The 24658-nt window shown below is 42.2% G+C and overlaps 1 protein-coding gene across 2 annotated transcripts in view; it reads left to right on the forward strand.

Moving 5' to 3' along the window:
- Window positions 1-17307, forward strand: part of si:ch211-168d23.3 (BRD4-interacting chromatin-remodeling complex-associated protein) — a 28716-nt gene extending 11409 nt beyond the window's left edge. For both annotated transcript variants that reach the window (XM_041267328.1, XM_041267327.1), the window contains exons 6-14: window positions 284-1918; window positions 2455-2715; window positions 3642-4038; window positions 4460-4581; window positions 5500-5558; window positions 6045-6193; window positions 11425-11519; window positions 12916-13018; window positions 13729-17307. In XM_041267328.1, the coding sequence (XP_041123262.1) occupies window positions 284-1918; window positions 2455-2715; window positions 3642-4038; window positions 4460-4581; window positions 5500-5558; window positions 6045-6193; window positions 11425-11519; window positions 12916-13018; window positions 13729-14519 (3612 nt within the window). In that variant the 3' untranslated portion in view covers window positions 14520-17307. The remainder of the gene's footprint in view (window positions 1-283; window positions 1919-2454; window positions 2716-3641; window positions 4039-4459; window positions 4582-5499; window positions 5559-6044; window positions 6194-11424; window positions 11520-12915; window positions 13019-13728) is intronic.
- The last annotated feature ends 7351 nt before the right edge of the window (window positions 17308-24658 follow it).

Genomic DNA, 24658 nt, shown 5'->3' on the forward strand with positions numbered 1-24658 from the left:
TATACTGTTTAGGGTCAGAACCCCTAAAAGCTTCATCCATTGTAATCCAGTCGCTGTGTAGTTCTATGTTCCGTTGTGTCTCATCTTTAAGTTTATTTCATAAGTAGATTTGAAAAAATGCTATTAAAAAAATCAAATACAAATTTACCATAATGTGTTTGTATTTATATGTGAGACCTGTGAAATGATGGTAAAACATATTAGGTAATAGACTTACTGTATATTGTTAGCTCTGTGAGTTATCTAGGCATGCAAAACTACAGTAAATATGATTGTGTTGCAGAGCCCGGTCTCCCTGCTGGCTGATGACCCCCCTGTGCAGGACGCCCCTCCCCCGGGCTGTGTGGACCTGTCCTTCCTGGAGGAGACTCTGCTGGGCTCTCCTCCCCGAGCCCCGAGTGAGGGTCCAGGGAGCGAAGAGAGGGGCGAGGAGAGGGAGGAGGAGGAGGAGGAGGTGGAGGTGGAGGAGGCCTGCGATATCCTACGACAGAGCCTCCAAGAGGCCGACATCACTGAGCAAACCCTGGCAGAGGAGGCAGGCCTGGCAGCGGGAGCCCTGACCCATCCAGGGGATGTCCTGCCCTTGTATGAGGCTCCGTCCAGTACCCCCGCCCCTGCCTCCCCCTTCCTGCCCAAAGCACTGACTGTGCACCCGCTAGTGCATGGGCTGGTGGCAGGCCTCCAGAACGTACCCAAAGACACCCAAGGGGCGGTGGACCCCCCCCAGCCCTCCTTGATGGCTGTTGGCCCTGGTTGCCCCTCACTCTTGGGAAAGCCAGCCCCTCCCCAGCTTATGAGCCTCCTCCCAGGGACCGTTTTCCCCACTCCGACCATGGAGCCGCCTCTCACCCTCAACCCGGCCCACAGCTCCAGTGTTCTGATCCAGAAGGCCCTGCCGAACTTCAATGGGAGTTCTCTGTTCACCAGCGCCTCCATTGCTAATGCACTCCGAACCAACCCCCAGCCAGGCCTCTTCCTTCCCAGAGGATCCTTGATGCCCATCCAGCCCAAACTACCCACCAGCATTCAGCCCAGGCTTGTCCAGATCAGCCCCAAACCTCCTGGCACTGCCATCACGTCTGCCCAGCATCCCAACCCTCCATCGGGGCTAGCCTTCGTCTCTGGTAGTCCCTCACAGAACCTCCTCCTCTCTGGGCCGCCACACAACAGCATCGTCAAGCAGCAGCAGCAGCAGCATCCTCCTCCCCAGGGCCTGGCCAAGCCCGTCAGCTTGCAGCTCCTGAACCAAGCCGGCAGCATCGTCATCCAGCCCCAGGGCATCTTCCCAGCCCCCAACCAGTTCATCCTGCCGGGACATCTGGCAGGCAACCCCCCAGTGACGATCCCCCAGCCCACGGCTGGATTGACCAACCAAAGCTCTGCCGGTCAGCCAGCCCAAGTGGTCAGGCGGAACTCCTCTGGTCAGTTGGTGGACACATCCCAGATCCTCCCCGGGCAGTTGAATTTTGGACCGGTGTTCACAACGCCCAGTGGTCAGTTGGCAGTGAGGCAGGGCACCATCCTCTCGGGCCCCCTCCAGTTCCAGCCTGGTATCTTCCAGATGCCAGCCCACCTGGCCGGAGCTTTCACCCCCCAGCCGCCTGGGCCTCGAGGGGGAGCAACGACTGTGCAGCCGCCCCAAACCCTGCTCCACAGCGCCCCCTTGGCAAACCATATCACAGTGCTCAATAGCTCTGCAGTACTGGGTCGAGCAGTGAGTGTCCAGCACAGCGCAGACCTGGCCTCGCTGTCTATTGTGAATGGACAGCCCGTGGTCCCGGGACAGCGGCCCACACTGACTTCTCTGTTAGGGGCAGAGGGAGCCCCCAGAGCTCAGCCCTCAGCAGCACACAGAGAGGAGAGTGTGCTTGGACTGCAGGGACCCCTCAGTAATGGGCAGCTCCTACACCTGCAACAGGTAACTGCACCAGTCCCGTCTATCTGAGGTCAGGTCAGCAGTGCTGACCACGGAGAAAAGGATAAGCAGAATGCTTGGAAAAAATCCATGATACATTGTGGTTCTAAGTGGGGAACACAAAAATAATCAGTCAAGAGAGGGAAGACTGAAACACGGTGGTTCTTCGTGGGTAACTGAATGAATCAGTTTGTGAGTAAAGACATAAACACAGAGGGAGTTGTTTATGTCTTTACTCACAAATTGATTCATTCAGTTACCCACGAAGAACCACCGTGTTTTCTGTTTATACCGCTCATAGTTAGCCATTTGTGATGATGATAGAAATAAACATTGGCGTTGCTGTGAGGAATTCAAAGCCTGGCAAAGCTGCTATTGTGACGTCACACTGCTGCAAGCTGGCCAGAGAAATATATAGATTTTTTTTAAACGTAGTATAAATGAAACATTCATATTTCCCCCAACACTGTTTGCTGTTTAACCAATACTGACTGTGACCCTGTATAACTATATGTTTATATATGGTATGTATCTTTTAGTCTCAAGTTCAGAACCAAATCCACCTCCAGACTGCAAACCAAATCCAGCCCCAGTCCCAAACTCAGCTACAGATCCTGCCTGCGGCGGCGCTCCAGTCGCAGGCTGTGTCCTCACTCCAGGCCCAAGCTTCAGCTCAGCTGCTGGACCCGGCTGCTCTTGTGAAGGACAGCCTGCCGTCAGAGCCAGCAGGCCCAGGCCCCCGAGATGTTACTGGGAACAGCGCCGACCCCAAACAGCTCGCAGTACAGCATCTGCAGCAGGTAGGTTCAGAGGGCAAAACTAAAAAGTGCCATTGTTGTCTTTTAATAATTTAGGGCCTGTGTTTGCATGACAAGGTAACTGGTACAGCTGATCAGATACTCTGAAAATCTGAGTAATTCCCTTTTTGTAAATTTGTATTTTTTTTATTTAATGTGTCCAATTATTATTTTCCCCCCAATGTTCTCCCAATTTGGGATGCTGAATCGCTTTTCCCGTCACCCCAGCAATTCCCCACATGGCTCAAGAGTCCTAAAGGGCGTCTTCTGAATTCACAACCAAGCCAACTTTTTTACCCAAACTCAAGAGCCGATGTCAGCGAGCTACCAACCTGTGGAGGACAAAGGCCAGCCCTGCCCGTGTCTGCCTTTGAGCTCACTGGGCGTCTGGCCAGCAGGGTTCTCTGTAGAAACAGTCCCTGCCAGTTTTGCTTCCCTTTAGAGTCCCCATCGAAGACCGGCCTACTTCGCACAGCCCGGACATGAACCACTATTTTATCTTTTATCTGTTTGATATCAAATTATTTTGATTTCACTTCCTGATTTTCAGTTGGCTCGTTTCCATAGAAAAGTGTCATCTCTGCAGTGAATTGTAGGATTGTAGTCCTGGGCCAGATTTAACCTCTGATTAAACTTGACAAAAAAATATACGTTCCGGTGTGCACAGCAGTAGACATTCAGTCAATTATCTCTGGCTTTATCTGGCTTTGAGCTTTCTTTGAATTACTCTTGCTAAAACCATGATGCATAGCTGCACCCATATAAATGTCTAGCTGATTTTTACATTTAACAAGATCCAGTTGTGATAAAACCTGGCTTGGACATTCTGTACACAAGTTATTGAAAGTATCTGAATCTGTCTGTCTGCGTGTCTACATGTCTGACTTCCCTATATTCACTCACTCTTTGTTTTTTTGTTTTTTTAACAGCAGGTCCTGCAGTTGCCAGACCCGCCTCCCACCAGCAACAGTGTAACCACTCCCTCCCTGCTTACTGGCCAAACAGTGAGCCTGCCATCCACACCAACCAATCACAGAGAGACAGCAGCCCCCACTAATCCTGTGATTGGACAAGCAGTGACCCTCTCTTCTCCGTTGGCCAATCAGAGGCAGGCAGTGACACCCACTCCCCCAGTGAATGGACAGGCAGGGGCCCTGTCCTCCCCTCTCCTCGGACAGACAGTGACCCTCACAAGCTCACAGAGTAGGGCGACTGTGACCCTGCTGACCCCAGTGAGCCCCCCAGAGACTCACCTGCCCCCCTCTGTGCAGCAGTCTGGTCTCCCCGTGCAGCCTCAGACACCTCCCCAGATACCGTGCCAGAGCAGTGAGTATCAGCAGCTTTAGCAGACTAAGAGACAAGGCAATCGTGCAGTCAAACTTCCCCTCAGTGCAGCGCTATTCATTCTGCTGTCTCAGATTGTTGCTTATGAGAGATCCACACTTCATGACAGGGGTATTTAAGTGATAACTACAGGGTGCATTGAGTGTAAGAGGAGTCTTTCTAGTGGATACAAGCTGAGACTGTCCAGGATGTTATACTAGAGAGAGAGGCTGCTGTCTCCTAGTACCCTTGATGTAGCATCTAGTTGTAGATATTAGATGACAAGTGTTTAGTTATTTTCAGCTAGTGCCTTCATCAGTGGTAATTACAATCTATGATTCCAATCTTTCACCTGCAATATTGATGGCTGTTGCTAGGATTTGTTGTATTTGAGTGGCATGAAGTTTTACATTTCTCTCCGCAGAGCCCTCTGCTGTCATTTCGGTGGACAGAAAGCTGAGCCTCGGGGTTGAACCCGAATCCCGACAAATTCAGGGGCTGGTCCAGGGCCTACATAGCAAGCCACTGGGGCAGGCAGGACCACAGGTAGAGGGAGGGCTTTCATTTTGACAGGCTGTGTATTCAAATTAGTAGCAGCAGCAGCACCAAAAATGATTCAGCAGTAACTTTCAATAACTATAATTATCCCCCTTTGGTGATGAAATCCTCTTGCATATGTCCATGAAGACAGTAGTGTGCACATTATTAGACACCTCAAGGTGTGTCATTTATATCCTTTATATACCTACCTGCGTGAAAATCTCATGGGGTGAGAATTGCCATTTTCGGTCAGTAGTCAGTCACATAGAAATAATGTGTGAAAATGTTAGACCACTTTAATTAGGAATCTTAAACAACTTCTAAAAGTCTCAAGCATTTTATGGCTTGTGGCTGGGTGTTCCTTTTCTCTTACTATTTTAACTGAATTACAATTCAATTAGGGAATCAGTATTTTGGCTATTTTGATCATTTTCCAAGATTTTCCATTACAGTGGTTTAATTTCATATGAACAACAAATCAAAACGACAGAATCAATGAGGTGTTGTAATAAAGGTGCACACTACTGTGTGTGTCACTCTTCACGCTGGAGAACTACAATGAAGGGATCTTTTTCCAGCATATGTACAATGAACAAATAAAAATACAGCAAAACATGAGGATGAAACCTTTTCTAAAGCACTTTCCATGAGCTCTGGCAGCTTTCACTGTCATTGGAACAAATCCCTTCAGTAATGGTAGTGCAACAACAAACTGCACCAGAAGGTTGTTGTTCTTCTCCGCAGCTTTTTTCTTCATTTTAACCTGGTTGTATCAATTTTGTGCAACTATGGGGCCACAAAATGCAAAGTATTTTAGTTAGTTGCCAAGACCCCCGACAGGCATGCCGCGGTGCTTAATTCTGTCTCCAATATGAAAGGATCCTGTGCTGTTTCAGTCACAGTGACTTGTCTTCTCTTTGACAGCGTCCAGCCCTGACGGTGAGTGTGGAGAGGTGTGTCGTCAGTCAGCTCACAAGACAAAGGTGAGAACCAAACCATCACCATGCAGAGTTGTGGAGAGTTGCACATTAAACATGGCAGGAGTTGTGTTCATTAGTCCCTAGACTTCAGCTACTCCTGGGTGATGTAACTGGGAAGTAAAATCATATCTCCAGCTCTGAATCACATGGAGCTTGGTACAGATCAGATGATATGTCGAGAAGAGTAGGGAAAGACATCGTTTAAAGTAGGTCATCACAAATGAATTCTGAATTGGTACTGATGCTTTTCCTTCACTATACAGGGTGTCCCATGAGGCAGGCATCATAGGCATCATTGCTGTAGTTGTGTTCAGTGCATTGCATTGCTGTGGTTGTGTTCAGTGCATTGCATTGCTGTGGTTGTCTCAGTGGATTGCATTGTTGTGTTTGTGTTCAGTGGATGCATTGCTGTGTTTTTGTTCAGTGGATGCATTGCTGTGTTTTTGTTCAGTGGATTGCATTGCTGTAATTGTGTTCTGTGGATTGCAGGTTTCAGGAGCAGTTGCGCTGTCATCAGAGCTCTGTGATGGATCCTGACTGCACGTCTGCATTCGTCTCGCTCCAGGACACACTCTGCCGACTCCTCCCCTACCACACCTGCATGGGGTCCCTGCCCTCGACAGGGGAATTCCACATAGGTACAGGAACGCCGGGGGGTAATCCCTGGCTGGGGATACATTGAAGAGGAGACAGACATTACAGTTGTTAGGACTGCAGGGATGTAGGCTTTAAAGTTGTCACAGCTAACAGAATATTTCCAAAACTCTTACCTGTGCTGCCCTTCTATCCGCTAATCAGGTCTCAAAGGCGTGGTTTTGGAAGAAACACATGTTACAGCACACATGTATTTCTATTTTAAAACAGGATACCTGGGACATCAATAAGTTACAGAAGGTCTCACTTTGCTTGCCTAATTTTCACTTCCTAGGACATTTCACCTCAGCTGCGTCTTCGGGGTCAAAGCATGTTACTGGCTGCAAAATATGAGACTAAAAACAAGAGCAGCTGGGTGTTTAAGGACAATTTTACTCGGCAAGTAAAATGATCAAGGAAATGCCTAATTGAAAGTATGGCCTATAAGCAGAGATAGATTCAATCTAGTGTAGTACCATATATATATATATATATATATATATATATATATATATATATATATATATATATATATATATATATATAGTAAACGATCCTCGCCACTCACGCTGTTCGTTGCGCCTTTAAAATAGACCCAGGACACAAAAATGGAGTTTTCACGGCACTGACGCGCCCTTTTTAATAAAGACAGACAAAATTAAACAAACAGAAATAAACACCTAGCTCTCCTTTAGAGCACTAACTAAACACAGACTGGATCCTAGCTAACCACAGGACGGCTAAGCCATTTACCTGTCACACAAAAACTCAAACTCACGTTCCACACAATACCTTCCTTTGATAAGACTGCTCGCGCTCTCTCGCTCTCTCTCTCACACACACGCACACGCGCACACGCGCAAACACACACACGCACGCACGCACACACACACACACACACACACACACACACACACACACACACACACACACACACACACACACACACACACACACACACACACACACACACACACAGGCTCTTTCCTCAGCTGCCCTGATCAATCTGGCGGCCTCTCTTAAATACCCTGCACCTGGCTCCAATTTACAATTAGCACCAGGTGCAGGGGATTAACTAAACGATAAAAACAATTAACTCAATTCAAAAACCCATTAGCCCATTCACCCACAAGTGCATTTTCACATGTTTAGCAGGGAGGAATTTTACCCCCCTCCCTGCTATCTTACACAATATATATATATATATATATATATATATATATATATATATATATATTATATATATTTATATATTGTATTTCATCTTTTGGAACTCTTGTTTTTTGAACATTTTGAACAACAAAAAGTTAATGAAATTACACAAATTAATAGATCAACCGGGATTACAAAATCGAATAGGTCTAGAAAAAATTAAAATTTCAAATCAAAACAAAAACGAGAATAAGGAAAACACTGCTGAAACACTTTCAATTAGATTGCTTGAGCAATGTAAGTATGATAGTTATGATGGTTACAGCATAGTTCAAATAGAGAAGGATGGGAACTGTTTCTTTAGATGTTTAGGTATGGTTTTATATGGTTCACAAAATGATCATCGAACAATTAGACATAATGTAATAGAACTAATGGAAAACAATATAAAACGATATGAAATGTACATCGACTCAGTGACCCATATTGAAAAAATGAAATTAAGTGACGGCAGTATAGATTCTTGGGCTACAGAGTCAGAAGTTCTGGCAGCTGCAGACCTACTAAATAGCCCCATACATGTATACACAGACTTAAAGAATAAGGATTGTTTTAAATATGAAGGCACAATAGAAACTATTAAAAATACGAACGATCCAATTAATCTTTTATACAACAGTAACCATTTCTCAGTTATTGTATTTAAAGACACTGAAACCAGAGAAATGTCTGAAAACTGTGCCATCATTAAGAAAGACAATCAAAATACACCTAAAACAGTACAAATAAACAAGTTTAAAGTAAACAATAAAATGCAAAAAAGAGAATTAAACAGGACTAGGATAGAGAATTCAAAACAGAAAGATAGGAGACCCAGAAATGGAAATGGTAGCAAATACACTAAAGATAAAACAGAAGACAGAGTATTTAATTTATCAAGGAAAACTTTAACCACACCCAAAAAGCGGTATTGAGTAAAGGACTTAAGTTTATACCGACTAAAAAATACACTGATAAAGATAAACTGGCCACCAAATTAAAGGAATGGGAGAGACGCATGAGATTAGCAGAATATTTTTTCAATGAAGAGATCTCCGATTCAGGGAGTAATTATGAGCATGGGATTAAGGTTAATAGTACAAGCACGTGGACTCCTCCAGGTGGAAGAGACAAGTGGTTAGACACGTATATTGAAGTAGTTAAACAAGAAATTATAGTAGGACTAAAGAAAACATGTAAACTTAATTTAACCAATATTGAAGAACAAGCTATGACTGAGTTGTTAAATGATGATGATGATAGTATAAGACTGGCAGATAAAGGATCGGGAATAGTGATAATGAACACAGAGGACTATATGAAATCTGTAGAATGTGAATTAAAGAATACGGATACATATGAAAAAGTTAAAAGCAGTAGGATCAATAAATCGGTAAAAGAGGTTAAGGACATTGCTGAGAGACTATACAATAAAGACATTATATCAAAAGAATTAAAAAAATACATGCAGCCACATAATGCAAGAATAGGCCTAGCAAGAGGAAATCCTAAAATGCACAAAGAAAATCACCCTATGCGAATGATAGTCAGCACAATTGATAATCCAACACACATAATAGCTGAAATAGCAGAAAAACAACTTAGGTCACACGTTGAGAAATTACCAAGCTATGTTAAGGATACAACACAATTTTTAAAAAGACTTGAATCACTAAAACACAACCTTCCAGAGAATACAATTTTATTTTGCATGGATGTAAAATCCTTGTACCCAAGTGTCCCTCGTAAAGAAACTTTAGAAGCTTGTCAAAAAGCACTAGATAATAGAGTAGATAAATCAATACCAACAGCAGAGGTGCTGAACATGATCAATGTAGTTTTAGAAAACAGTTATTTTACATTTATTGATAAAAATTACAAACAAAACAATTGTACAGCAATAGGATCTAAATTAGGAATGCATTTTGCCAGTACATACATGGGGAAATGGGAAGAACAATTACTTAGAAAATCAGAAAGAGAACCTTTAGAATACATTCGGTTTGTAGATGATATTTTTGGGGTTTGGACACATGGAGAAGAATCTCTTTTCCAGTTTCATAAAATGGCAAACGAAATACACAATAATATTAAGGTGGACCTTCGATGGACAAGAAAATAAATATAATTTTTAGATACCATAGTAAAACTTGAAGAAGGTTCAATTGAGACTGACCTCTTCTATAAACCTACTGACATGCACCAGTATTTACACATGTCCTCTGCACATCCAATACACACTAAAAGGGCAATCCCAAAGGGGCTAGGAATAAGAATACGAAGAATATGCTCTAAAGAAAGTGACTATGTAAAACAAAGACATGTATTAAAAACAAATCTTAAAAAAAGAGGATACAAAGAAAGAATTATAGAGACAGAGTTAAGAAAAGTGGATAAACTAAAAAGAGATGAGCTACTAGATTATAAAAATAGAGATAAAAAGGTCAAGAGAGTCCCATTAGTAATGACATACTCTAAACTTTTGCCCAATATTTCTAAGATAGTTTGGAAACACTTGCGTATTCTACATAATTCAGAAAAATTGAAAAAAGTGTTTCTTAAGGCCCCAGTTGTAGCATTCCAAAAAGAAGCTAATTTAGGTGATATTTCAGTTCACAGTAAACATAAAAGAATAAGTGACAGAATAGGTTCTACAAATACTTGCACTAGTACATGTAAAGTTTGTAAATACATGGACAAAAGTAAAAATATAATTAAACATAAGAACACCACATATCCACTAAAAACTAATACCTACTGTAAAAATAGCAATGTTGTTTATGGAATAGCCTGTGAAAAATGTGATGAAATAAAATATGTTGGAGAGACTGGAACAACTTTATATAAAAGAATTCAGAACCACCTTTCATTAATTAGAAATAAAAAAATGAATGAACCAATAGTACAGCACTTCACCAGTCAAGGACATGACATAAATTATATAAAGTTTGTAGTATTAGAACAAGTAAAATTAGACAATGCGACATATAGAAGAATAAAAGAAAGTAAATGGATAAATAGACTGAACACAATTATGCCAGCAGGACTCAACAGAAAAGAGTCAACAGAACTAATTAATTCCAATAAATATATATATAAAAGTTAAAAATAATTAAATAAACAAAATTAATTCAAAAGTTGTGCATGCTGATGCGCTGGGGAGACCATATCAAGGCTGATAATATAAGTTTATATAAAATAATGTTAATATATATATATTTATATTAATATAAATTTAAAGATATAAGTAAAAGTGATGTCACATATAGAACACCATTACATCATGTAGGAATATATCATGGATTTGAATATAAACAATAACAAGTAGTTGTCATGCCGTCAAACACCTATAAATACCTCCAATGTTTTGATTCAAACACAGGCTCCCTTGAGAAAGATATGTACAACATATCGAAACGTTGGGCAGCTGGCTCTTTGAGCTAATATATATATATATATATATATATATATATATATATATATATATATATATATATATATATATATTTTTTTTTTTTTTTTTTTTAAAGGAAATATGTATGTTTGCTACAACACACTTTTCAAAACAGCATCTCACCTGAAAATGGAGCCACAGGACAGGCGAGATTTATGGAATTATTTTGTTAGCTATAACCACATTAAATGCAAAGTTACTATGAAGTGAAAGCTTAAATAATCAAAAAAGTAACTGCAAGGATGTGCTACAAATCAGGAGCTAAGCAGAACTGCAAACCAAACAGTGCGACAAATCCATTTACCTTTAATGTTGCAAAGGACATGCACAGCTGGTTACACAGACTCTGATTAGCACCTAGAACCCACTGTAATATTTGCTACTCCATTGTTAGTGCTAACAAGGGTCTGTGAGTTTAATGATACATGGGAGTCTTATACCTAATAAAAGCCTCTACAAACTATATATAAACTAATAGTAATGTATCAGATAGTTCATGCATGTAATTCCACTTACTGTGAGTGCCCTCTGCGTGTTTCGTGGGGTCGGATCCTTGTGATTTGAAGTGCTCCTGTGTTTCTCTGTGTCTAGTGGATGAGCAGTTTGGAGCGGTGTCCAGCCTGCTGCTGAAACGCACCCAGGAGATGCTGAGCAAGTACCGTCTGCTGCTGCTTCAGGAGGCCAGGGTAAGAGCGCATCCCTCTGCATGCTGAACCCGCCTGACATAGTCCACTGGGCTGAGCCCCCCACTGCACCAAGAGGAGCCTGGGAGAGTCATGGAATCAACTGAGCCAACGAAGGGAGTTCCAATGGTGGAGATGAAAACAGCCACCAATCGCCAATGATTCCTTAACTCACCCAGGATTCCAACAACTAGTCAGGCAGGCATGGGAGAAAGTAAAGACCTTTCTCTATAAGCTTTTTTGGAATTTTAGGAAAGTATGGTTCCTTCACAATGTTTATATTGAGACTAGCATAGTGAATAGCAGTGCACTCAAGGATACTAAATAAATATGTTTGCTTTTAGCTACAGGTATTTAAAACTATGGTGAATTCAATCTTTCAAACAGTTAATGCATATATTCAGTCACCTGAGAACAGGTCACTATTAATAACACCACTCCCTGTCAAGCCCTGTAGAGACAGATCTGAAAGTTTCTTTATAGAGTGCGCCCCTTTTCATAAAGCTGTAGTTGGGAGCCATAGTTAACTCTTTGCAGTCCATTTATTCAACGCTTGTCAGGCACGTCAGGTCCAATTTATTTCCACACGCGCTGTTTATTTTACACGCGCTGTCTAAAATATTTTTTTTCAGAATAAAACAGGTTTTAAAGGCATTGAATCTTAAAAGGACACTCAGTACTGTATCTATAGAAAAGCCCCACCCTTTGATCAGTGTATTTTTCACATACCTCTTTGTAAATGTGCATACTGATAAATCCTATCCTGATCACTCCATTTATCATCAAACTCCTCAATAATGCAATCCAAGTCATTATTTTATTACTGTAACATCTCAAAAAGCTCTGAAAATGTCTGTGATATTCTTTGAGCGCTGGATGCAGAAGCAGCTACCTCCTTTGCTATGTCCGTGTTATCTCTGTAGTGGATGGGGCTATGAGATACACCATTTTTTTTCCAGTTTCATTCGGCTCCTGTCGGTCTCACTTGGCCATCAAAATGTTTTCTCAGCTTTTTCCAGAGAAAAAATGAGTAGAGACCTGTGCTTTAAGTCTTTTTGTTGATGATGGACAGGGTTCTGACATCGGACTGGAAAGGGAAAATTGTAATGTCGGACCTGGTCTGACAAAGGACCTCAAAGGGTTAAGAGACCAAGCTATGACCATTTCACTCTTTGGTGGTTGGAACAGAGAGATTCCACTGCTGGCTGTACTGCTAACAAAGGTGGAGCACATTTCTAACAATTCTAGTTCAATCATACAATTCCTGACTGCTAGGTTTAGTCCTGCTATATTTCTTTGTGATTTTGCCAAAGTGAATGTGGTCTCTAAGAGTTGTGTTTGCTGTGTTAGCTGTGGCGCGGGGGTCACTGTGTCACTTCACGTGTTGTTGCTCCTGCAGCAGGTGAGTCCGTCGGCAGAGATGGTCATGCTGGAGCGCTTGTTCCTGCAGGACGAGAGGAGTGGGCTGGGAGAGGAGCGGAGCAGAGCCAAGCTGGACCCGGGTAAGAGCAGAACAGCTTTCTCTAGCAATACTGCTCATGCAGCCCTGCTGTAGTCATTCCCCAGAACTCTTATTGCATCGCAGTTTGACACACAGCTAATGTAAAGAGATGCTTAGGCTGTTTATTTTGTAAGTTTATGTTGAAGAAGCATCATTAGCAAGTTTCATTGTGGACGACTCAGGTCTGCTCAAAACAAACGTGTTCCTCTAAAAGCTCGTTTTATTTATTGCAGCATTTTGTGTGTAACTTGAGAACGAAATAAATGGAAATAAATAAAGGGCCCTAGGGTTACTCTATGTGATCTGTGTGTCATCTCCTTTTTCTTTTTCTAAGATCATTAGAAAAAGAAGCACTGTGTTTTTTTAATGTGAAACAGCAGTTTTAACTGGAATAGTGCCTTAGAAAGAGTTCCATAGTAAAAACATAGCAAAGTGTAATAAAGCACAATAAAAGCGTTGTAAAGCATAGAGAGTTATGATAAAGCATATTTTAAAAAAAAGTGTAATTAAGAGATTAAGGACTTGGAAGGTTCAATGAAGTAATTTAGGGTTGGAACACAAACCAGGAGGGCTCTGGACCCCAAGGACCGGAATTGTCCAGCCCTAACCTGCAGTATCTGATTTAAAAATAAAAATGTTTGTAGATGCATGCTGTGCACTATATACTGTGAATACTTTTTGAACTCCCCTCTTTTTGATTTCCTCTCCCAGACGGCTACATCGCCTCATTGTACAAACCTGCTTCCAGCCTCTCTCCGGCCGCTCCGCCTGTCACGGCCCCTGGCTCATCTGTGATCTCTCCCCTGCGCGGGGCCTCCAGACTGGGCCGGGGCAGCCCGCCCTGCTCCCCTCCTCGAGGGCTGAGGACATACCCTTCCAGCAGCCGGGGGGGGCTGAAACTCACCATAAAGCAGGAGGCTGGCTCCAGGAAAGTGGTGCGCAACTCAGCCTGTGAGTCCCAGGGAGAGGCCACTACAGCTGAGCAGAGCCGGGAGTGTTTGGGGGGGCTGACGAATGGGAACTCCACTCGGGGACAGCGATGGGAAGGTTTGGATTTCAGGGAAGCTCTCCTTCCTCCTGCCTCCCCCCCTCTGGTCCCCAAAGCTATGGATCGGCAAGACTTATTTGATGCCTACCGGAATGGGCCGCTGGCAGAGCGGATATCGGTGGCGCAGGCTGGGCCCCTGGTGAAGCAGCAGGAGGCGGCAGGGCCTGTGTTTTCTGGCCGAAGGACGGTAGAAGACTCTCTGGAGGCCTCCTGGGGCCAACCCCCTCCCCATGCCAAGCGCCCGCGATCAGAGGCAGAGGAGCCGGGCTGCCGGAGCCCCCCGGATGACAGTGCCCTCACTGAGGACCTCCAGAGTGCCATCGACAGCATCCTGCTGCTGCAGAGACTGCAGGGCCAAACAGCCCCATCCGAGCCCCCACTGCAGGACTTCCAGGGCTGTGGGACCTCAGCGCTGGAGGAGGCTGTCAACAGCATCCTGGAGGAGCAGATGTAGCTAGAGGTCAGGCGGGACACATAGAGTGTGCGACTCGGGCTGGGGTGCAGTTTGAGTGATGGTACCACTTTACTTATACAGTAAAACCTCTCATAGCCAAACAAGAACCGTAAAAAGATATTCTTCCCCTTTGCCTGTAAATATATAACATCTAGTAGTTGTTAGATACTGAGATCCCAGAGATTGAGAGCTGAAAAGTGCATTTTCTATGACAAGGCAGGAGAGCAAAGCATACAACAGGGCGGGTTACCAGGTGTTGCTCGGAGGATAACAGAGGTTTTACTGGAGTGGCTTTAAGAAGTATGGAATGACAAGTGATGAGGACATATACGTTGAGCTGAATATGCCAAAAACGTCAGTCATCTTCTGTCCCATTGTTTTGTTGGTTTTGTCCAATCAAAACTAAAAAACATGGTAGGGTTTCATTTTGACTCAAAGGCTTTCTCATGGTCTTCAATTTGTTATTTAGAACTTCTTAATCTGCCAAAGTTAAATTCACATGCATCTCAGCCAAAACTGATCAAAACTAATCAAAACTGAGAACTAAAACCTAAATTATTAATTTATTAAATCTTATCCTGAATGCGTTATTCTCTGTGCTCTTGTATCAAATGATTCGTTATGAAGAAACCATACTTCATAAAACTAAAATGTCTAGTGCCGGCGCAAAGTAATCTGTTAGTGTTTTAGTCTGTCAGACTGTTACAGTGTCTTTCTCAAGACATTTGTCTCAGTTGTCAACTGGACTGAAGTTCCATTGGTTTTATTAATATGTTATCATTTTGTTAATATTATATTGAAAGACGAGGGCAATTTGATAAAATGATTCTCCAATGATGTCAGCAATGAGGAAACCCAAAGGCAAAGCATGGGGTGAGAACAAACAGTTCCACTAATAGAGCTGTTGTTTTGAAACTGTTACAATAATATATTGAGGACCAGCATTGCCAATATTAGTGCAAAATTGACTACATTCATTTATTAATTAAAAAGGATTTAACAAGGGAAATCAATGGATTTTAAAATATATACTTTTCCGTATACTTTTCTTAAAAGAACATTCCTGGGTGTCATAGTGCCACACATTGTTATTCATTTTATACACGCAGTGAAACTGAACAAAGACATGCACAGAACTGTAGTTCTGAGGCAATTTCACTTTAATATTGAGATTACTGTACTTCAGTAGCTAAGGGCAGCCCCCACAGCCAGAGTGAATGAGGATCAGTGTATTGCATTGAATTGATAGTGAATGTTAAACTTTCTGGCTACTGGAAGAAGCAATTATTGTCGGGGGAGTGCTCTCCTTATAAGACTTATAAGTTTTATAGTAAATTCTGTTTCCTTCACAGCACTCACATTCCCAATTGAAAAGGAAGCAGCAATTGACCAGCTTCCTGTATAGATTTACATATATATTTATATAGTTATTTAAATAGTTCTTAAGGTATTATTTGGTGTGGTATGTAAAATATTAAAATGACTTGTTTTTAGTTTGTAAATCAATCCAAAGCACTTTTTTTATTGAAGATTGCTGAATAATTTGACCCCGTGTTTCTCCCCAGTTTAGAATGTTCAATTCCACTTCCTCACTGCAGCAATTCCCCACACAGCTCAGGAGGACTGAAGCTCAGTGGAGGTCCTCCCAGCCCATGACCAAGCCAGCTTCCTCTACTACCCCCAGGAACTCGAGGCCATGCAGGTGGGCACCTGATCCCACCAGACTCCTGGCCAGCAGGGGCCGCTGTAGCGCAGTGAGGAGATACAGTCCGTGGCGATTTCCCAAACCCTGAAGGAGTGCCAGAGCCAGTGCTTCCAGAGGAATCCATAGTCAATATCCACATTCAAGAAGCGCTCCACTGACTGTATGATTGGACACCTTGCGGTCGTGCCTTTCCCAAGTGAGTCACTGAGAGATCCAATCCAGAGCACTTTCAGCCGTTGCCTGTTAGAAATGGCATTGTTGCCGTTCAGACTCACGCGGTGCCTGTTTATTTTTCTCACTACCTGTATTCAGTGTTTGGGCTGTTGTACATATTGACAGGCTAGTCACATAGGACTGACAGTAGGCAGTTCAGTAGTCTGTTAGGACGCTTGTAATTCCCTAAATATGCCTTGATATAGCAGCTACAGTTTGGCATGTCCTTTTCAAATAAATCTTAACTTAACAGCCGACTGTGCTGTACTACAAATTGAACCTGCTTGAGCTCCTTTGCGTTACCCTGGTGTGCCTGCTTTTCAAAGCTAACAGTACTAATTGTGTGTAACTTTACAATTTGCTCATTGTATTTTGATCCCAGAATGTTCTTTCAGCAGCTGTAGAACAGTGAGTGCTTGAGATACAGGAGATACACTGCTCTGTTAGCATTGGCAACATTGCCGCACACTTTTTGTAGTTCTTATTCTGTTCTTGCCCCTTTTTGACTGGGTTGCTTTTTCCAGTACAACACTTCCACATTTGGAAAGGGTTAAAGATGTAATGTTTTCTTTGTTTCAGGTCCTACTATTTAGAAATACTGAAAGAAACCAGTTCAGTGACAAATGTCTTTCTGAATGGCTTTAGTCAAGCCAAAACCAGCGCAGAGGGTACCAGGGGCAATGTTGCTAGTGTGAATACTTAACACTTTTTAACACCTTGCTTAGAAGTAGGGCTTCTGTTTTTTGTTTTTTGAATTTTATTTTTCAGTTCATATTTTTTGCTATTTACAAGATACCCCGAAATCTGTCAGGGGCTTTCGCTTTTTATATACTGGATGAAATTATTGTTTTCGGTTACTTTCCAAAATGCTTGGCCGTTTTTTTTTTCTGTCAAAGTATGTATAGTAGTAACTCGACAGTACTTGCACACTTAAGTTGTACCTTCTTTCCTTTGCTGTCTTCCACAATGAAATCCTTCCGGTCACCGGCACATTCTTCTGAGGTTTTCGTGTGTCTAATTTGAAAAAAAATACGACACGTAGGTATACACCAATTTCATTTTTTGTTATCAGTTAAAACTGAAAATCAGAAGCCCTAGTTATAAGTGAGTTATAGTGGTATAGTTTTGATAATGCCCAAATCCAAATGTGTCTGTAGCTAGGAATGGGTCTGTGCATTTTAAACATGTCAGTGACAGCTGTGATAAAGTGGTTCATGGGTTTGGAATTCTAGAACATTCATTAATGATAATTCATCAAAGTCTAATACAGTCTCAGAACCCAGCACATTTTGTATTTCAGTCAGGACTTGAAATAGTGCTTCGACATCTGCTTCAGTGTGTGTAACAGACTGCAGTATGTATGTTCAAAAGATACAGTACAGAGGTTGGAAAAAAAAAGGAAACTCCTGTGGTAAGCTGGTAAAGGTAATTGAGAATTCGAACACTAGTAGGCAGTAGAGTCACTGTCTTCCATGTAGTATTGTGGCAGGAGTTTCTAATATTGAGTCCAGCCTTTGTACGGTATCTGTTTGCCTTGCCTGTGAGTGTGACTCATAGTTAACAAACTTCTGTTTAACTGTATTTATGTACTTGTGGGAAATAGGCAACAAAAGACCTTTTGTAAAATCAACAGAAACAATCTCACGAAATCAGCGCTTCAAAAAACTCGTGCAGCAGATCTTCAGTGTGGTTGTATTTGAAATACCTGCATATCCTGCATTAACATAAAAAAGTCAAGGAGATTCTCAGCATATAAAAAACGGCAATAGTAATGGTGTTAATAATAAGGGATAAGAATACATAAGAAATGGGCAGACAGTTTAAAGTGTTATTTTAACATAGTTGAGCCAGTATTTTGTAAAACAATGTTGTTCCATTTCACTGCAGTAATGTTAGTTTTGTAAGCCATACAGGTGACTGTGTGTGTTTTGGAGGGGTGGGGAGTGTCCTGCATGTTGAGCCTTGTTGTATGTGCCTATTATTTATTTATTTGTTTATTTATTTTGTCTGTGTGTTAAAGTGTTACCACACTGTGTATTCGTCTCAAAGATGAGAGAGTGAGCAGAAGTTCAGTTGCCAAAATCCTGGGGCCTTACTGTACGAGAGCCAGATTGTAACCAGTAGTCTGCTGTCAAAACTAAATAGAAGAATTTCCCTTTAACTTGGTCATGTTTCATTGGGGGAAAAAAAAATGTAAAAGAAGAAAAAAAAAAAAACTTTTGTACACATTTTGTATCAGACTATTTATTAAAATGTGATTTTTTAAATAAAATAAATATGAAAGCTTACTGAATGTTGTTCGTTATTAGGGTCCTTGTTCTGTGCACCGAGCGTGTCTCTGTCTCACAGAAAATGGTCACTGATCATCTCATTTTATCATTGACTCCTTTGGGAATAATGGGATACACCATTAACACATCAAAGAGCAACTTTTGTTATGTCTGTGAAGTATGAGTTATCTTAACTTCTGTACTTTTCTACTTGCTTAGAGTCACTTTGACTATCACTTTCTCTTTGGGTCAGCACACCCTGGTGATGTGTAAAGCACCCCTCAAGCTCCTTTAAAGCCTGGTCACATGGACAACTTCTGCGTGTTGCCTTGCAGTTTGCGGTGGGCACACGAGAGACAAGCATGCGCTCGACAAGCTGGCAACACACAGGCAGCGATATAATGCAACCCAGTCATAATGCGTGTTTCTGTCACGAGACGTAAACATGCTGTGAAGGAAGGCTGCTGCAGCTGCTTTAATAGCAATGTTAGGTGAGGAAGAGGAGGAGAGTGGAAAAAAAGAATGTTAGGTTGGGCCCTGGGTGAAGAAATGTTATTGTATCACTTGTTTGTAAACTTGCACTAAAAACAAACCATATAAAATTTTTCTAAAATGTGGTCAGCAGGTACTCATTTTTTTTTTGTAAACAGTTACAAAAACGCAACCATTACAACCTTTTCATTTTTTTTTTTTTTATCTCATGAGCACAAAATAACATTTTTTATTCTCTTGTTTTCATTTATTGTTAAAAAAAAAAAAAAAAGGAAACACAAAGTAGCAAATGGCTCCACGGGAACCTTTTATTTTCTTATATGTAATTATTTCCCAAACCAATGAAAAAAAATGCTAAATAATCTATTATCTTCGCTTCCAAATCATGCGTCCACATTGCCGTTTTATTATCTACTACTATCAAATATGATTGGCTGGTATTGAAAATGTTGCCCTTGTGTCGCTGAGAAACAACATCGTCCTAAAGTGTGAGAAGCATTGCTGGGGTGTTGACCAGGGTGGTCACACAAGTCCACAAGCCGGCAACAGCTGTAGTCCCCTTGTTGCCGTTGACAAAAGTCGCCCATGTGTCCAGGCCTTTAGAGCTCTCAAACATGTCTTCTCTCTAAGTACAGCTGGTACAGCACAGTGCAACCATTACCCTGTCCCCCTGCAACATTCCTCCTCAGTGGATGTCAGAAATACCCTGTGTGTTCTATGTTCCATTTCTTACATCCACCAGACTGCAGGGGAACAGGTTAATGGTTACTCTCTGGTATACTATGCTATACAATACAATACATTACAAGATATCCATTACATGTTTGTTTTTTTTAAACATTTTTTTTAAACTAATAATGTGCATCATCTCACATTTTAAATATTCTAATAATTTTACTGTGATCATGTGATTGTGGAGTTTTGCTTTTGTTGTCGTTGTTCCAATATATATGTTTGTTGCATCTTCAAGATTTCCATTACACGAGAGAGGATGTTAAAACTTCATGCTGATTTGAACTCAGCTCTCGCCAAGATAAGCACCAACTAAGACGTAGCTTTACAGTAAACTAATGTGATCCATCTGGTTTTCCATCCATTTGCATTTCTTTCCATCTGATGATGTAGATATCCTTCTGCATGGTGTTGATGGCTGAAGTGTATTGCTGGCTCCAGGGATCAGTTTATTTTGCCTCCCCAGCGCATTAGCACACCCAGTGGCTGCGATGCTGGCTCAGAGGATCAACCACAGTGCGGTCTCCCTAGTGCGTCAGCATGACAACCGTCTGGATTGAGCTAAGTAGGGTACATCTCTGGAGTCTTCAAGTGGGCACCTTCTGTCCTCACTGTTTTGTCAACTAGCCCATGACACCTCAAGAAGGCTCAACAGTGATTCTGGCATCCCAGCATCAACCCCCTCCATCCCCCACTCAACTCAGCCCAGCTTACTTACCCATACATCAGCATTGCTTTCTTTCTATTGTGCTTGAGATCCCCATAAAGAATCTTTCCGTCTCAACTACAGCCAGTTGCTGCTCCTTTCTGCTGCTTCAGATAAGTTCTTCACTGTGCGACGCAACTCTTGACCACTGAACCTGGCATTTCTGAGTTGTAGAGTGTGCCACAAATCCTCGACAACCCACCTCCACTGTGTAAACTCAGACCCTCCATCCTCGCTGTTCCGCTTCAGCAGCTAGTTGAGCATACCAAAGTTTCTTCTTCTCATACTCCTCATCCACAGCATCCTCCCATGGCACTGTTAACTCTACCAGATGAACAAGGCGTGCTGATCCAGACCACAAGACAATGTCTGATCGAAGGTTAGTGGTGGCAATCTGAGGTGGAAAAATAAGCCATTGACCAATATCTGCCAGCATCTTCCAGTCTCTAGCAGCTTCCAGTTGTCCTGGGTGAGGCTTGGTTTTAACACCTTTTCTTGGTGGTTGCTCTCCTGGATGGATGAATATTGTCTTTTGTGTGCAATGCTTTGATGGAACTGGTGGCAACTTATTGGTCAGGTTACACTTGTCTTCCATTGCTAAGGCCAAACATCTCAGCACCTGGTCATGGCGCCAAGTAAATAGTCCTTGGCTAAGATCCACCTTACATCCTTTCAAAATGTGGCTTAATGTTGCAGGTGATGAACACAAAGGACAGGAGGGATCCTCACCCACCCAGAGGTTTAGGTTCTGTGGTGATGGTGATGGGAGGAAACTGATCCTGCCCTGTTCCATTGTCCATAGGTCTTGCCAGCCGATCTTGCGTTGTTCCACACTTTCCCATCTCATCCATTCTCCCTGCTTGGCCTGGGAAACGGCCTTTACACACCTGGTCCTCTCCTCCTGCTTTTGCACCTTGTTGACTACCAGCTTCCTCCGTTGAGCTGAGGTTGCCTTATGCCATGCAGGAGTTGCTGAACTGAGACCAAGATCCCCTCTTCCATACTGAACTTGCCCCATAATATCACAGATTCGAAGGGAAGCCTTCCACAGCTTTCTTTGCCACCCATTTTCTTCCAGTTTTCAAAACAGGTGTCATGTGAATCTACAAATGTCATTTCCAGTTGGACTTTGGCGCACATAAACTCCTCGGTTAGAGCAGAGACGAGTAGCTGCAATATTTCTTTACCATAAAGTCCCACTCTGCTGAGGCAGCGTGGAACTCCCAACCATTTCCTGACGTATAAACTAATTAAAGCTTCCAGCTTCTCAACTGTCGTCAAGGAAACCTTGTACACAGTCAGTGGCCACAGTAGTCTTGGCAGTAGACCAAACTGAAAGCACCAGAGTTTCAGTTTGCCCGGTAAAGCGCTGCTGTCTATGCTCTTCAACCCTTCCACTGCTTGTTGTCTAACTTCTCCCACACGAACTGTGTCCTTTAGATCCCCGTCGTACCATCTGCCTAGACTTTTCACTGGCTTCTCGGACACTGTTGGTATTGCCTCACCATTAATGTAGAACCTTTTATCTACTACTTTAACTTGAATTATAGAGATGCTCCTTGATTTAGTGGGCTTAAAGACAATTTACACAATCCATGACTGAATTTCACCCAAACACCAATAGCACAGGAACCACCATGTCCAGCTTAGTAGAAAAAGAAGGCTATATCTGAGTTTAATCTGCATACGGTTATATTTGTTAATCCCAAGGGGTGCATAGAGACACTGAAGAACGGGTGAGCCAGGGTTGAGCCCCGAGGAGCTCCATACTTCATGTCACCTGTCTCAGATGAGTACTGACCCAGAGAGACAGATCCACAGTGATGTAACAAACAGGAGCGGGACCTTTGCAAAGCAATGCAAGTATCATTCTATAATCTCTCCAGTAAAATCCCATGGTCTGCAGCGGCAAAAGCAGCAGACAGATCAAGCAACGCTAAAACAGACACATTTCCAGTAGGGCATTGCAAACTCTCAGTAAGTTGATCTCGGCACTGCAACCTGAGCGAAATCCAGACTGGAACATTTCTAATAAACCAGTTTTACAAACGATCTTGCTACAGCTTTTTCAATCAATTTAGCAAGAAAAGGGATATTATAAATAGGCCTATAATTTCCAAGATCATGTGGGGATAAGCTATGTTTCTTCAGAAGAGGATTCACTTCTGTCAGTGTTAGAGTAAGGGCAGCCCTTCCAGTCAGAGAAGTTAACAATAAGACCCAAAGCAGGCCGACATGTCCTAATAAACCAGGCAGGCTAAGAGTCTAACTACAGGTCCCAAGATTACGTTTCAGTATCACAGCCTTAAGCTCTGTCTCTGGCATCAAAGTAAACCTAATTCAAGCATTCAAAATTCTAAAAGGTATTGACAGTGTCGACCCAAGGGACTTTTTCAGCCTGAAAAAAGAAACAAGGACCAGGGGTCACAAATGGAGTTTAGACAAAGGGGCATTCAGAACAGAAAATAGGAGGCACTTTTTTACACAGAGAATTGTGAGGGTCTGGAATCAACTCCCCAGTAATGTTGTTGAAGCTGACACCCTGGGATCCTTCAAGAAGCTGCTTGATGAGATTTTGGGATCAATAAGCTACTAACAACCAAACGAGCAAGATGTTTGTAAACTTTCTTATGTTCTTATGTTCTTAAATTTCTCAAATATCAGTTTGATCCCCACCCCAGCTATACCTCTGTACTGAGAATGAAGACATGCCTGAGGGCTCAGTGTGGTCACAAGATGCCCCAGCAGATCGGAAGCCAGGCGTGATTTAATGTTTGTAGTAGAACTACCGGGGGGGGGGGGGGGGGGGGGGGGGCGGCCTGGATAACAATATGTAACACAATTTTTGTTCCTGGGTAGTAAGTGTTATTTCCTAATTGCTTATGCCTCAAAAGTATAGAAAATGGCTATTATTCCTCACAAACTTTGCTTTTGTGACCAGGACAGTGATATTTCAAAATATCACTATTTCCAATGGGAAAACGGGCAAATGTGTGTCTTTTCGTTCACGTAAAGTCAGAATTTCGTAAAAACACATAAACACTGTAAACATAGTATAATCGTAAATCTCGAAAAACTACTCACTTCTAAATCTTTTGTAGTCATTTTTGTATTACTTTAGTATAAATACATGTTAATTTGGATTCATATGTTGTTTTTTTCTGACTTTATGTGAACGAAAAGACACACATTTGCCCGTTTTCCCATTGGAAATAGTGATATTTTGAAATATCACTGTCCTGGTCACAAAAGCAAAGTTTGTGGGGAATAATAGCCATTTTCTATACTTTTGAGGCATAAGCAATTAAGAAATAACACCAGGAACAAAAATAATAATAATAATTGTTACACAGTGTAATCAATTGCAACTGTGAATTTGTCTGACTTTCCTAATCAAGAAATCACTCCTAAAAAATAAACTATAGCACCACTTTTCCTTTAAGTAAGTACTGCACTTTACTGTAAATATCAGAGAGTCAGGCTGGTTGGTGAATTTTTTTAACAGGAAGAGCACAGAACACAAAAAGACAGGTTACCATGCACTGATCACATAACAGAGGGGTTCTGATAAGAGGTGTTACTGTATTACAGTGTAAACATTAAACTCCCTACAGATCAGACGTTTTTTATCATAGGCTCCATAGACTAACAATACGTTAGAAAACCTTTATGTGCATCAACAGCACCTTTAATATTTAAACTAATGAAAGCCTTTTTCAATGTCTGGAACTATTATGAGAGAGCCACTAGAGGGCGCCCATCTCCAGGTACAATGTATGAACTCAGCAGAGACTGCCCTGTGAGCGCCGCTAGGTGCACGGCTGCGGGTAGCTCGCCATACAGCAAGGTGGTGTTTCTGTACTATGGCCAGTTTAAAAATGACGATTAGGGGTAAGCTGTACTGGAGAGAGTGAGGGACCACACCGTCTCTTTGAGGGTGACGGGGGGTGACATAGAAAGCACTTCAGTCTCCATGCCCTTCAGTGTTTTGACAGAGTAGCCGAATTGTAACTGTGCCATA

Source organism: Polyodon spathula, chromosome 12 (genome assembly GCF_017654505.1).
Source record: "Polyodon spathula isolate WHYD16114869_AA chromosome 12, ASM1765450v1, whole genome shotgun sequence".
Lineage (NCBI taxonomy): Eukaryota > Metazoa > Chordata > Actinopteri > Acipenseriformes > Polyodontidae > Polyodon > Polyodon spathula.